Raw genomic sequence first — 14,297 nt, 5'->3', positions numbered from 1 at the left:
CAGGGTCTCACTATGTAGCTCTGACTGGCCTGGAACTTTCTATGTAAACCAGGCTGACAAAGATCTACCTACCTCCACCCCCTCAGTGCTGGGATTAAAGGCATGTTGCTGTCATGCCCTGTGGGTTCTAGGAATTGTATTCAGATCATAAGGCTTGGTGGCAAGCACCTTTATCCTCTGAGTCATATAGTTAGCCCCCTTGAACATTTTCTATTCCTTCCCTCTGCTCTCAGGTCTAAAGCTCTGTGAGCCGGGGGGTGAGGGGGTGGGCTTTGGGGTAAGTGTTCCATCCCTTATTCCCAGTCTCTCATCTTTGGGTCACTCCACTTCAGACTTTGGTTTCTGGGAGCTTCCAGCCCGAGGCACATATATAAGCCCGTCAGACTGGAGAGCTGGGCCCTGTTCCAGGGGTTTGCCCTCAGCAATCGCAGATTGTATGCTGGGTGCCAGGCTAGGTGCCTTGGATCCAGAGGCTGGCAGACTCTTTCCTGGTTCCCCCTTCCTTCCTGCTCCTTTGGAGGGACACGTGCTGTCTGCTACTCTGCTTTCTCTGTATCCTTCATCCTGCTTGGTAGAGGCAGGTTTCCTTTCTCTGCAGTGGCTCTCTCTGGCCTCCTTTTGGGTCCTTTCTCTCATCAGTCTCTTTTGTTTGACTTGTAGAAATATTTTCTTTATTGTTGTTCCTCGTAATCTTGACTCTTGGTGTGTAGGAGCTTGCTTTCTATTTTGGGGTGTGCAGGATAGACAAGGCTTGGTTTATGCCCTGGGAGAGTATTCAGGGTCTGGGGCGAGGCTCCCAGCCCTCCCTAGCCAGTGTCCAGGCCTGCCTAAGCACTGTCGGGACAGTCGGCAGGACTCAGCCCTTGGCACTGTGTTGTATTCCTGAAGGCAATTGTGGTCACAAACTCCCTGGGGTTGGAAAGTACCTCCATGGCTTCCAAGAGCCTGTCTGTGGCCTGGCTGCTGCTCCGGCACCTGGGCAGGATCTACCTTTGGCTCGGCCACCAGGGCAAGACACTGGCTTAATGGGAAGAGATTAAAAGGCTCTGAAGACAGTGCCAAATTATGTAGTGTTTTCTTCTAGGCTGTAGGATCTTGACTGGCTTTTATATTCTCCTCTGTCATTTCTTCCATTTTATAATATTTCTACAATGAATATGTATTGCTTTTATTATTTAAATATTTAATATGTTTTTTTTTTCCTTTGAATGTTTCTTCCTGCCTTTCTTTTGTTTTTTTGCCACACTGGGGATTGAACTCAGGGCCCCTATGTATGCTAGGTAAATATTCTTCCACTGAGCTACATTCCCACCCACCTTCTGATTTAAATATATATATATATTTTTCATTATTTTTAATTATATGCATGTGTTTGTGTCTGTGAGGGGTTATGTGCATGTGAGTGCAGGTGTCCTTGGAGACCAGAGTGTCAGATCCCCTGGAGCTGGAATTACTGGTGGTTGTGAGCCACTGAGGTGGATGCTGGGAACCAAACTTGGGTCTTCTTCAAGAGCAGTACACACAGCTAATCACTGGGCTATCTAGCCTGTCTGCCTCTTCTGATTTTTAAACTGCCCCTCATGGAGCATGTGCAGTATGTACACTCCTGGGCCCCTTCCCTGGACATTCTGACCTTGGAGCCTGAATGCTGTCTTGTGACATAGTTGGATTTAGAAGTCATATATCTGTTATAACACCAGTGTTTTTCTTACAGTGAGAGATCCAGCCTAAAGCCAGGCCCTCAGGGCTCCTGATCTGAAGCTCTAACTACCCCCCTTTAGTGCTTTCTTTCTAGCTCATGAGCCCTGAAACCTCACCACAGAGGCATGGTGCTGTGTGGTATCAAAGCCTGTGCACCCCACTGTGTGCTCCATGCTTGCCTCCATGCTTGCCTCGCCCCTTATAAGCCTTCAGCCATTCGGTCTGACCACTCACCAGCTCAAAGATGCTTTTCTGACACTAAACTCTGTCAAAAGATGGGGTCAGCTTGTTGCCTTGCCTTACTTCCAGAGGACTTCGGGGGCCCTGGAAGCTTCTTCTGTAGCAAAAGACCTCCATTGGCAGAATTTGGGAGAACCAAGGTATATGGAGAAGGGATTGGTGCAGGCATTGAGTTATAGAGAGATGGTCTCCTGCCTTGTTAGGTATATTGAGATAATGTAGCAAAGAGAAAGATGGAGGATATTCTCGGGCACAAACAGTGATGACTGGTGGCACTTGATGTCCAGTGACCAGGTAGGGATATTGCTCTGCGTTCTACCAGTCCTGGCTACTTACTAGCCATCTGATGGCTAGATTAGATCTTCATCAGTTATCTCATCTGAGATAGTTGTGATAATATGGATCTACTTCACAGGGCTTGGGAGGTGATGAGCTTTTCCATACATAGAAGAATGCTTTTTATCTTGTATTCTGGGGCTCTAGTTGAAAATGTGCATTCTGGTTCAACCGGTCAGCATTTTCTAGTGAGCGCCTGTCATCCTGGGGACCTCATCTTAAGAAGCAGGAATGGAGAGCACTCCAAAGTATGGAACCACCACACTCCCTTTCTATTCTTGTTGTGAATCACTCTTTTTTTTTTCAAACAAGTACCTGAGGAGATTCACAATGCCAGCAGACTGGCCTCTCCGGGGGACCTGTCCTTTCCCCGGGGTCTCCTGTCCCACTCATGACCCTTGCACCTGTTGTAGACAGCAGGTGGGGAGGAACGGTGGTGGGGGGAGCTCTCCCAGCTGTCGCCGTGCTGCCCATGTCTCTAGCTTTGCAGCTGAAGTTCAGGCTGCTCTACTGGAACCAGATTTTGTTAAGTCGGGTGTGTTTCCTCATTTTGCTCATCATTGTTTACAAAACATGAGGAAGCCATCAGTCTCCTCAATGCCTTCTGCCAGGCTTCTCTGTGGCACACCCCATTTCTCTTAACTGGCTTGGCAGGCACTACCTCTCACTCACTCGCCTATCCACCACACTCCCCTCCACCATTGCCGTGGATGTGGAGTATTCTGTGTCAACCTCAGTTAGACACTATATTTCTTTTTTGTGGTTGAGGACGGGGGAGGGGGGTGGGGGGGAGACCCATAGCCGGCCTGGTTCCCTGGGGAAACCTGGGGCTGGATGGGACTTCAAAGCTTCAGGAGTCCAGGAAACCTGGGAGTATGACCTGCTTTTCTTACTCTTCTCCCATGTGAGGAGGCATTGCCTGGTAGGAGCTGATTCAACAGGGGTTGTGGTTAAAGACTGCCTAAGAGATGGCTCCCATGCTCCCTGGACACCTCACACAAACTTGCTTGCTCACTGGGCACTGAAGGAATCTGAAGCCAGCCTGTGCGGCCTCCTCTGCACACTAGGTTTTTAATTCCCCTGTCCACTAAGAACCCCATGGAGAGGCCCCAGCCTGTCTTCCTTCCCTGACAGACAAGGAGAGAACAAAGACTGCCTCTTCCAGGACTCCCTTGTCCCCTTCAGGCCTTTGCTGGCCTCTGGGAAATGATACCTGTATAGACAGGACACCAGCCAGAAACCTTTGTGCTTCTGACCTCTGAACTTTGCCCCCTAGCTTCCCAGCCTAACAGTAGGACCTGGGATAACCTCCAGAGCTGGTGTGCATTCTTTGTTTTTGTTTTGTTTTCAAGTGTGTTCTTGCTTAACGTTTAATTGGCTCCAGTCAGTAGGAAAGCTCTCCAAGAGGGATTATTTATGGCTTACTGTCAAAAGCAGCTATAAAAAGGGCAGCCCAGAGCTGGGGATGCTGAAGTGGGGAGAGGGCGGGCACGCCCTCTCCCCACAAGTGTGTGTGTGTGTGTGTGTGTGTGTGTGTGTGTGTGTGTGTGTGTGTTTGTACTGGATGAAATCAGATTTTTGCTGCCTCAGCAGTGTGGTTTAAATTGAAGATTAACCCTTTGACCTTCACAGTGTCGAATCACTTGCAGATGGAGGCTCCCCCTCCCCTTCCCTCTCTTGTTCTCTGTGTTCCTTTGGAATGGGGGAGAGGGAGGGGCTTCTTGTCTTTCTCGCTCAAGCAAGATTGTTGTTCATGCATCTAAAGTTGAGGGGGGGGGTGCTCAGGAGCCAATCTGATTAAAAGCAGTACTTGGCTAAACTCTGGAAAAATCCTGCAAGCAAGGGAGAGAGTCTGATCCTCCTGTGCACAGCACACACAGCCCAGGGAACCTGGGAGTATGACCTGCTTGGGGTTTTAAATGCCCAAACTGCAGTTGTCTTGGGAGTCTTGTCCCTTGTCCCCCAGTTTGCTGGATGGCACAGTGGGACCAGTCTGAGACCTGGCAGCAGGAGCCTGTTTGGGACCCAGTAAGGAGCCTGTGACCTGGCACCTAACGGTCATCTCTTTCCCTTACAGCACCAGCAGAACCGAGACCGAGCGTGGTGGCAGGTCTTCCTCTTCCTTCAAAACCTGGCCCGGAACAGACAAGAAAACAGGGAAGGGGTGGGTCCCTGGTGAGGCGGGGCTGCCCTTGTCGGATGGATCACCAGGAATGCAGTCTGGAACAGACATTCTGGAAGGACAGATACTGTCTTGTCAAGTTTTGTTATCCTTAATTTTCTTTCCATGTGTACATATTACATACCCCAGTGGGATCTTCTTTCCCCATTCAGAACCTCCACTGGGGAATGGGGGCCTTTGTCAAACACTGTTGAAGGAGAGGTAGCTGTGTCTGCTGGGAGAGTTCCTAAGGCTCTGAAGATGACCAGTTGGTGATGCTCTCCAGGCAGCGGACTAAGGCTTGCTACTGGAGCTGGCTAAGTCAGGTTAGGCTCCAGGTACCATCAAACGCGTTGGCCTTCCCTCATACCTGATGGAGTCGTGGCTTTAACCCACCAGGGCCTTGCCTGGGAGCTTCCTGGCTGAGAACAACTGTGCCTTGGCTAGCCAGCTCTACGTCTGGGTTCCCACTTGGCACAGCCGGTGCCCGCCGCATGGGCTCAGGGATTCATTTTCAGACGCTGTCAACCTCCAGAAGACCTCAGGGAGGGTCGGACTTCTCCAAGAACCCCTCAAAGGTGCCACAAAATGAATCAAACTTGAGAGGCTTCAAGTCTGACTTGGTCCTACATGGAAGTCCCTTGATTGGTCCCAAGGGTGCAAACTACGATCACCTTTGCTGGAGCCAAGTAGCCAATCACCATGCTATTGTACCCAGCGGCCTGTGCCTTTGTCAGCTCTGTTTTCAAAAGACCCTGCCAATGACTGGACTGGATTGGACTGCATCCAGCTCAGCAGCAACAACACTTCGAGATGGGATGTGGGCTTGCTGGGGGCATGGGAACCAAGTATCCATCCCACTGATAAGTCAACCCCGGGGGAATCCTAGACCTCTTGGTTTCCCTGGAAATGTGTACCTCCTCCCTTTTACCCCCATTCCTTTTCTGTACCTAGTGGGATACAGGAAGAAGCTAGGACAGTGGCTTTGTCAGCTGAAAGGTGACTTTGGAAGTAACAGACAGTGTTTAAAGAATTTGGAACCCGCAGAGCTGACACATCTCAACTCTTCCTTTAGCTTTCAGCGAGGCCAGAAAGGGAGAGAGTTCTAGAACCCAGCAGGATCTCATCTGCCTCAGAACTTCTTCCTTCTCTCCTCGATGCAGCGCTCAGGGAGGGAACATAAAGCAGCTGAGCTTAGAAATGAAGTCCTAATTTTTACGTATGTAAGGAAAGACATTGGTGCTATAATGAAAATGAGCCAAGGCTCAGTGAAAAGATGGCTTCCCTGAGCAAAGAAGATCACAGGGTTAGTCAAGGGATTTGGAGGAGAAACTCAGAGTAGACTCAAATTGAACAAGCCCAGTGACACCCCATTTCTGCAGAGAGTGGGGGCCAGTTTCAGTACCATAAAAGGGAACCTGATCTCCTGGGTGTAGAGTTGGGCAGGTTTCTCACTGCACAAGACTAACCTACAGAGGGGGCTCATAGAGGCTGAGGTCCAGCCTGAGCTCTGCTCTCTAGGCTGCACGTCCTGATGGGCAGGGTCTGCCCAGAGTTGGGGATGTCTTTCCTAATTTGCACAAAGGTACTGTGTGTGCTCTGGGTGGTCCTGAGGAAGGCCTTAAGGCCTGTGATATGTATAAGCCTTTGTGTCTTTCTGCTCAGAATGACCTGGAGATATTTACCTCTTCTTGGCCACAATCATTTTCTCAGGGTCTATACCATGGTTCGTCTGCTAAGAAAGTGGGTTCCTGTTTGCAAGGAGAGGGGACCCAAGTAATGAGTATGAAGACAGACTGGTTCTGGGGCACACTAATTATTGTGAAGCCCAGCCTTCCTACATCCCACCCCCCCTGTAGTTTAGATGTGTGTGGGACATATGTGGTCTTCCCCTTTCCTGGATCAAGGTTCTGACAGGCAGGCTTCTGGTATGTGCTTAGTACATGTGCTTTGATACATGTACTGGGTGGTACATGCGTGCCCCTCTCCATAAAGGACCTTGTACATCAGTCACCTTTAACATGACTTAGACTTTCCATTTGTGCTAAGGCACGACTGTCAACTTCAGCAACCTTGCCAGGTGCAGGCTGGGTACCCTGTGGCCTGAGAACTGAGCCCAGAGTTTGACCTGAACATTGAGCCTGGGACCAGGCAGAAGCTGGTCAGAATTCACTGTCTCCATTTTGGGCCAAGCCAGGACCAAACTTATTAACTTGGGCAAGCCAGGGTGAAACTTAAGCCCTCATTTAGCTCCCTCCAACCTGAATCCAGGCTGGAGTTGAAGCTCAATGATAAAGGGCTTGCCATGTTGGTCAAGAGACCCTTGGATGGATCCCAGGACTGTAAAATAAGGAAAAATATGCACCCCCCTCCCAATCTCTAGGAGGCAGCTGGTAGCCCAGCTCAAGGAGGCAAGAGGTTCCCCCTGGCTGGTTGCTTTAATTGGCCGGTGATCTATGCCTGGTGAATTGGCTTTATAGTCTCCCAATCCAGCCCCAGGACAACTCCTCCCCTTTGCCTCTCCCCAACTCCAGGAGCCTGGCTGTCTCTAGTGAAGAGTGGAGATTCAGATCCAGAGGGAGGGAAGGTCTGACCTGTGTGGTGACCTGTAACCAGCTGAAGGCAGCAGGCTTTTGTGGTGTGCTGAGGATGGGGGTGGGAGAGGAGCTGGAAAACTCCGTGTAGAAATGTCCTAGAGGAACAGAAGCCCCGTACTCAGGGGCCAAACTGCTCTCCTAATTCACAATCCCCAGGAGGCATTTCTAAAAGCCAGTGAACAGATCTGGAGGGGAACATCCCCCAGTTGCGGTCGGTCACTGACTCCCCCAGGGAGGCTGGGGTGGTACGCAGGAGGGTGGGGGAGGGTGGGCACTCTGCCTGGTCCTGTCTCTCTGTTTCAAAGTTTGGCTGTGCTGTTCAGTTGTCCCCAGTGGCCTTGTCTTGCTCAATCAGAGGTGGAAAAAGATCACCTCCCGGTGACCTCCTTCAGGCCCGAGGGGATGGGCTGTGTCCAGAGCTATGTGGCAGAGCTTGTTTCCAGAGCCCAGAGAGGCCCAGCTGGCCTGCCTTGCTGCCCCAGCCACGAAACCCAAGCCCAGTCCTGAGCATGGCAGGGAGTGAGTGTTGGGAACAGTCTAGCCAAGGCCCCTGTCTACCCCAAGCTTTCCAGGAACTAAGCAGTGAAGTCACTGTGACTATCCTGGGCAGTGAGGAGTATATTGCAATGAGAGCTTTCCTTTCTGGGGACTTGATAAGGAGGGGGATACGGGTGCACAGAGTAACAAAAGACACCAGCCTTCATGACTCTGCTGGATTTGGGGAAATCAGTACTGTGACCACTGTTCCCCCCAGTGGAGCACACCGTGGCTTCTATGAAGATAAGGACTTTTGGAGGCAGGCTATCCTCACCTGATACTCTGGTTGGACTCAGAGGGATAGAGGGTGGAGCCACAGGCATTTCAAGTTTCCTCGGATCCCCGTGGGCTGCGGACTTAGGGGACAGAGCTTCAAGGAGACAGCAGAACAAAGCTGGGCTCTTCCATATATGCCAGCTTTGGTCAAGGTGCTAGGAGGTATGTGGCCCCAGGTTTGTACTGCCCCTCTCTCTACAGCTGTCTGATGTCCACCCTATCTCTGGGTCCACAGGAACTGACAGGGGGAGTCCCAGTGAGATGTAGCATTTCCTTCATCCCCAGTTTGGTTGGCCTGTGGTCTGGGCATCCTGCCTTAAGGAATGGAATGGGGACCATTATTTTTTAACCTGTATATAATATTTGATGGTTTTTTTTTTTGGTTCTTTATATGTATACATGTGTAAATATCCTCAGACCCATCAAGTGGTACAGTTTTTAATAAAACCATTTATAAAGCAAATCTGTTCTTTATTTTTCTAAGGTGTGTTAAAAAATATAAGAGGGGGAGCATCCAACAGTCTTAACGTGTTTCTCCCCTGATAATTTGAGTTACCAGAAGAGGTGTTGGACTCTTGTCACAGTCTTTCACTTCGTGGAGTTGAGAAGAACAGTCCGGCTGTACCGGATCAGGGCCACAGAAGCCCAGTGCTCCAGGACAGAGGGCCTTTGGAGGGGCCAGCCTGGGTTTGGATTCAGGCTTTGGCCTCCACCTGCTGGATGACCTTGACAGTAACAGAACCTCAGCTTTCCCTGACTCCCTGGCTCTGCCTGCCTCAAAGCCTTGAAGGGAATATGCCACAGGCCCTGCCACCTCTGGCACCCAGCAGTGGCTGCCTCTATGGTGGTGATGAGCCTCTTGCTTTTCTACACACAACCCATGCCCCTGGCAAGCTGAAGCCTGGGTTCCTTTTAGCCAGGGTAACAGGGTAGCATAGGCCTATGCTCCCAGCTGCTTGGGAGACTGAGGCAGGAAGATCACACATTTAAGGCTAAGGCCTGAAGGACGTTACCTGGTAGTAGAGTACATTCCAAGCAGGCATGAGGCCCCAGGTTCAACCCCCAGTTCACCCAGATAGGGGTGGAGCGAAAGGGGATGGCTCAGTGGATACAAGTGGGTGCTGTACCAAGTATAAAGACCTAAGTGTGGATTTCTTTGTTTGTTAGAGACAAGTGTTTTTCTGTATAGCTCTGACTGCCCTGGAACTCATTCTATAGATCAGGCTTGCTTGAAACTCAGAGTTTCTGCCTACCTCTGCCTCCGGAGTGCTGGGATTCAAGGTGTGCACCCCCAGACATCACCAGTCACCAGTTGGCTCTAAGTATGAATCTTAAGGACCCATTGGAGGTAACAACAGACGATCCCAGGGGCTTGCCTGGCTAGCCACTCGTAAATGAACTGATAAGCTTCAGATTCAATGACAGACCCTGTCTCAAAAAATTAGATGAAAAATTAGGGGCTGGAGAGAGGTATCAGTTGTTAAGAGTGCTGGCTGCTCTCCCAGAGTGCCTGAGTTTGGTTCCCACTACCCACATTGGGCAGCTGACAACTGCCTATGATCCAGCTTCAGAGGGCTCCAATGTCTGTAACATCCTGCGCTCATGTGCCTCATACGGCCATATAAACACATAATTAATAAAACTAAATCTTTAAAGAAAACATATATAATGTATGGAGTAATAGCAGATGCCCCATCTTTGACATGTGCTTCCCCTCATACGTGCACATATGTACCCATCACACATGAGGAATTGCTTGAAAAGATAAAAGGCAACCCGGACGTGGTGGCATACACCTTTAATCCCAGTTCGTGGGAGGCAGACACTAGCCTATTATTTACATAGAGAGTTCTAGGCCAGCCAAAGCTACATAGTAAGATTCTGTTTATAAATTACTTTAATAATTAATCAAAAGGTAGCTTGTCAGAAGTCATGTGCTGGGTGTATAGGGATTTCCCTGGTTGACTTTTTCTTGTGTATGTGTGAGACTCTAAAAGGTGTTTTCCAGCTCTTGACAGAGTTTTGTGGGTCCTTCGGGAAAACCTGCTGTGGGTCCTGTTTGGCTGTGCGAACAGCTGGCCAGTTGGCCTTACCTGTGACATGGTGCTTTGAAGCCTTCAGCATCCATAGATGCCCTGTTCTGTAGAATGTGCCAACTTGGATGGTCTTTTCTTACTGTTTTGCTTTACAGATCAGTAAACTGAGGCCCACACCGGCACTGCACTTTTCTATGTAGGCTAGTTAGTTAGTTAGTTTTTTTTTGAGATAGGGTTTTCTCTGTAGCCCTGGCTGTCCTGGAACTCACTCTGTATACAGACCAGGCTGGCCTCAAACTCACAGAGATCCGCTTGCCTCTGCCTCCTGAGTGCTGGGATTAAAAGTATGCGCCACCCCGGTATAAACCCTATATAGGCTTTTTAAATAGCTGAGTCAGGCTGGATGTGTGTAAGTGTCTCACTCTATCTGTTTCCATTTGAAAATCACATTGCTAATGCCTGGTTATTTGAGGAAGCCAAAACTTGTCTATTTTTAATGCCAAATAACTGCCTCTTTTATAAAACATGTCACTTCTAACTGCTCTATATTTGAAAATGAAGTTTATTTTTACTGGAGTGCAGTAGAAGTGGGACTCAGCTCCAACCAGATGCCACTCTACATGTCATCTGGGTGGGACTCAGTGCCATCCAAATGTCACTCTACATGTCATCATCTGCTAGGTTATAGTTAAGTCCATTAAATACCCTATGAAGTACACAGATGGTCAGTAGGTGCCTAGCGATAGTAATGTTTTCATTTTTAAAGAGTTAAACAAGTTTTTGTTTATTTTTGGTTCATTTGAGACAAAATTTTTTAGTATAGCCCTGGCTGGCCTCAAACTCATGGTAATCCTCTGCCTCAGCCTCCCAAGTTCTGGGATTCTATACTTTATTTATTTATTTATTTTGGTTTTTCAAGACAGGGTTTCTCTGTGTAGCCCTGGCTGTCCTGGAACTCATTCTGTAGACCAGGCTGGCCTCGAACTCAGAAATCATCTTGCCTCTGCTTCCCAAGTGTTAGGATTAAAGGCGTGGGCCACCACTGACTGGCTACCTTATTTATTTATTTATTTATTTATTTATTTAATTCGTTTATTTATTTATTTAATTTGAGACAGGCTCTCATTATGGAGCCCTGGATGGCCTAGAATTCACCCTGTAAATCAGGTTGGTTTTGAACTCAGAGATCTGCCTACATCTGCCTCCCAGGCAATGGGATTATTGGTGAGTGCCGTGATGCCTGGCCCTTTACTTTCTATTGACAAGTTATCCTGACCCTACTTTTTTATTGATTTTTTATGAATTTTATATCACACCCTATCCCCCTCATTTCCCTCTTCCTTCATACTGTTCTTTCATCCTCCCTCTGTCTTTGCAAACTCCCAATTAAAAGAAAAACCAAAACCAAAACCAAGTAACATCTCATCATGGAAACTGTAGTATATCACAGTGTGTCACACAGTATACCTTCCCCCCCCCCTTTTTTGTTTTTGCTTTTGTTTTGTTTTGTTTTTTTGCTATGGGGTTTCTCTGTGTAGCCCTGGTTGTCCTGGAACTCACTCTGTAGATCAGGCTGGTCTCTAACTCAGAAATCTGCATACTTCTACCTCCCAAGTGCTGGGATTAAAGGCATGGGCCACCACTGCCCGGCCTCGGTGTACCCCTTTGTCCACACATCTTTCCTTGCAAAAGTTTATTTAAATGAGTCATTGGTCTGGCTTGAGGCCTCTGGCTTCTCTACACTATCAATACTGGGACTCCTCTCAGATTTCCTGTTGTTGCCCTGTGTCATGGAGGTCCTGCAGCTTTGGATCTGCAGGACCAGTCCCTTTACCATGCTCTAGCAGTTCAAAAATGGGGTAGATGTTTGGGTGGACCAACTCAAGGTTCTGGATCTGGATCTGGGTGGTATCTGAGTTGGTTCGCTGGCCAGCTCTTGCACCCATATCACCAGGGTGAGTTCTTCAGCACTATCTTGTGGCTAGCTCACCCAATGCTACAGCCAGCAGGGGTGGGGCTAGCTCTCCTCCTGTGAGGGGCAAGGGGTTGGGGAAGGCATCTCTCCCTTGCCCAAGCTACCACCCAGCAGATGTGTGGCCTGGCCAGGACCTTTCTTTTGGTGCCAACTGAGAGCTCACCCTTGTCCCACTCCATCCCCTTTTTGAATATGAATTGCCTGTCTAGAGGAAGCACAGTGCAAACCAAGAGAGTTCTAGGACAGCCAGGGCTACACAGAGAAACCTTGTGTCAGGGGGGTTATTAAAAACACTGACTGTTCTTACAGAGGCACAGAGTATGGTTCCTAGCACCATGTTAGGTCAGGTGGCTCCCAACTTCCAGCAACCCCAGTTCCAGGGCATCCAGCTCTCTCTTCTAATTCCACGTACAAGGTGTGCACTTACATAGATACATACACACACACACACATACACACACACACAAATGAGTAAAAATAACAGGATGCGGTGGACATACATACACACACACACACACACACACACACACACACACAAATAAGTAAAAATAACAGGATGCGATGGTACATGCTTTTAATCCCAGCACCAGAGAGGCAGAAGCAGGCAGATCAATGTGAGTTCAAAGTCAGTCAGCCCAGTCTACACAATGAGACCCTGCCTCTAAACAAACAAATAAGCAAATCTTAAAAAAAATAAAAGCAACTGCAGTCTTAGCACCTCTGCCACAAAACTTATTCTACCAGAGCGTTCCTCAACCTGCAGGTTACTCTGGTGTTAGCATTCTGCATGTGTGTTCTGCCTAGCCAATCACCCTCATGTGTAGTGGTTTAAAATGATAGGCATTTATGAGCACGTGATCTCTATGGATCAGGAATTTGAGATCAAGAACTCAAAGTGGATGAGACCGAGGTGCTGGTATAAAGGTGAGGTTAGTTGAAGGGCCTGTTTAGTTTGCATCAAGTCATTGGTGTGGTTTAGGTGGAAAGGGTTGGCGGGGAGGGGCTCATAGAGTGGTGGGAGGATCGTACAGTGCATAGCGACACAGTATACAGCTCTATTACTCCTTTTGCAGGTGATGATGTGTGTGTGTGTACATGTGTGTGTATGTGTGTGTGTATATGTGTGTATGCGTGTGCACTTGTGCATATGTACATGTGTGTACTTGTGTGTATATGCATGTATATTTATCTGTGTATGTGTGTGTACTTGTGTATATGTACATGTGTGTGTATGCATGTGTATGTGTGTATGTGTGTACTTGTGTATATGTATATGTGTGTGTGTGTGTGTGTGTGTGTGTGTGTGTGTGACATGGAGCGTGAGCAGGCCCTTCCCTGGTCAGATCACAGCAGAGTCTGATCATACAGAGATAAGTCTTTCTGCTTCAGTGTTCTAAATGCTAGCCAGTGTTTTCCTCTGCTGCTCGACTGAGGCAAAGGAAGAACTGGCTGGCTTTCCTGAGACGTGATCACATCTGCTTGTTGAACTTCATGGGCATCTTAAAGGATTTTCAAGGACAATTTTTACTTTGTGTGATTTTTTTTCCCCCCTCACTGGAGGTCTTGGCACCGAATCCTTTGTAAAATGAGACCCCTTTGGACCACTAAACTCAACTACTCCCCCTTAATCCCCTGCTTCCTGGGAGAACTTTTTGCCTAACTGGAAAAACTGTCTGGAACTGAATTCTAACTAGAATTAGAAATGCCACTCAGGGAGGTGAGAAGAGACTGTGTTAACCATGTCCTATCAGCCACTGACGTGTAAAACTTGCCTGGCTCCATGCCACCTTGCATTTGAGTGACATTAACAGTGCCTAAGAAGATGAGGCCCTCTGATGAACCAGTGACCACAGAGACAAGGAACTACCCTAAGCCCAGGGCACTGATCCAAAACAAGCCATGTGGTTCCTGTCCTGAAGATCATACCTTTCAAGAAGTCTAGGCAGTGTGGAACATTGGATAAGCCACCCAGCCAGAATGAGGAGATTCAATTTTTAAGATGACTCTGTAGCTAACTGGTGATTCAGGGAAGGGAAGGACCTCTCTGGCACTGGGCATCCTCCTCTGTCGGTGGGTAGGACTAGGCTTATCTGTCCACTGTTTCGTCCATCGGTTTCTTTGAGGGTGGAGAAGTCTTGAATTCTTTTATTTGTACTAAAACAAAATATTGATCATCTCCCAAGGAAAAAGACAAAGAGTTTGTCTAAACTCAAGGATTCGTGTATAATATTTCAAGCAGTTAGCTGGGGCATGGCTGTGTGAACCTGTAATCCCAGCCCTGGGAAGGCTGAGGCAAAAGGATTGAGACATCACATAGTGAGATTCTCTCTGTCTCAGTCTGTCTGTCTGTCTCTGTATCTCTGTCCCTCTCTCTGTCTCTCTGTCTCTGTCTGTCTGTCTGTCTGTCTGTCTCACACACACACACACACACACACACA

At 48.4% G+C, this 14,297-nt stretch overlaps 1 protein-coding gene across 4 annotated transcripts in view; it reads left to right on the top strand.

Annotated features, from left to right (window-relative positions):
• Bmf (Bcl2 modifying factor) overlaps positions 1-8,311 on the top strand; it is a 20,362-nt gene extending 12,051 nt beyond the window's left edge. For all 4 annotated transcript variants that reach the window (XM_031371452.1, XM_031371453.1, XM_031371451.1 and 1 more), the window contains one exon: positions 4,355-8,311. In XM_031371452.1, coding sequence (XP_031227312.1) covers positions 4,355-4,456 — 102 coding nt within the window. In that variant the 3' untranslated portion in view covers positions 4,457-8,311. The remainder of the gene's footprint in view (positions 1-4,354) is intronic.
• Positions 8,312-14,297: the final 5,986 nt, after the last annotated feature.

Source organism: Mastomys coucha, unplaced genomic scaffold (assembly GCF_008632895.1).
Source record: "Mastomys coucha isolate ucsf_1 unplaced genomic scaffold, UCSF_Mcou_1 pScaffold15, whole genome shotgun sequence".
In the NCBI taxonomy this organism is placed as follows: Eukaryota; Metazoa; Chordata; class Mammalia; order Rodentia; family Muridae; genus Mastomys; species Mastomys coucha.
The sequence above is the reverse complement of the archived record's forward strand: the minus strand, read 5'-3'. Positions and strand labels throughout refer to the sequence as shown.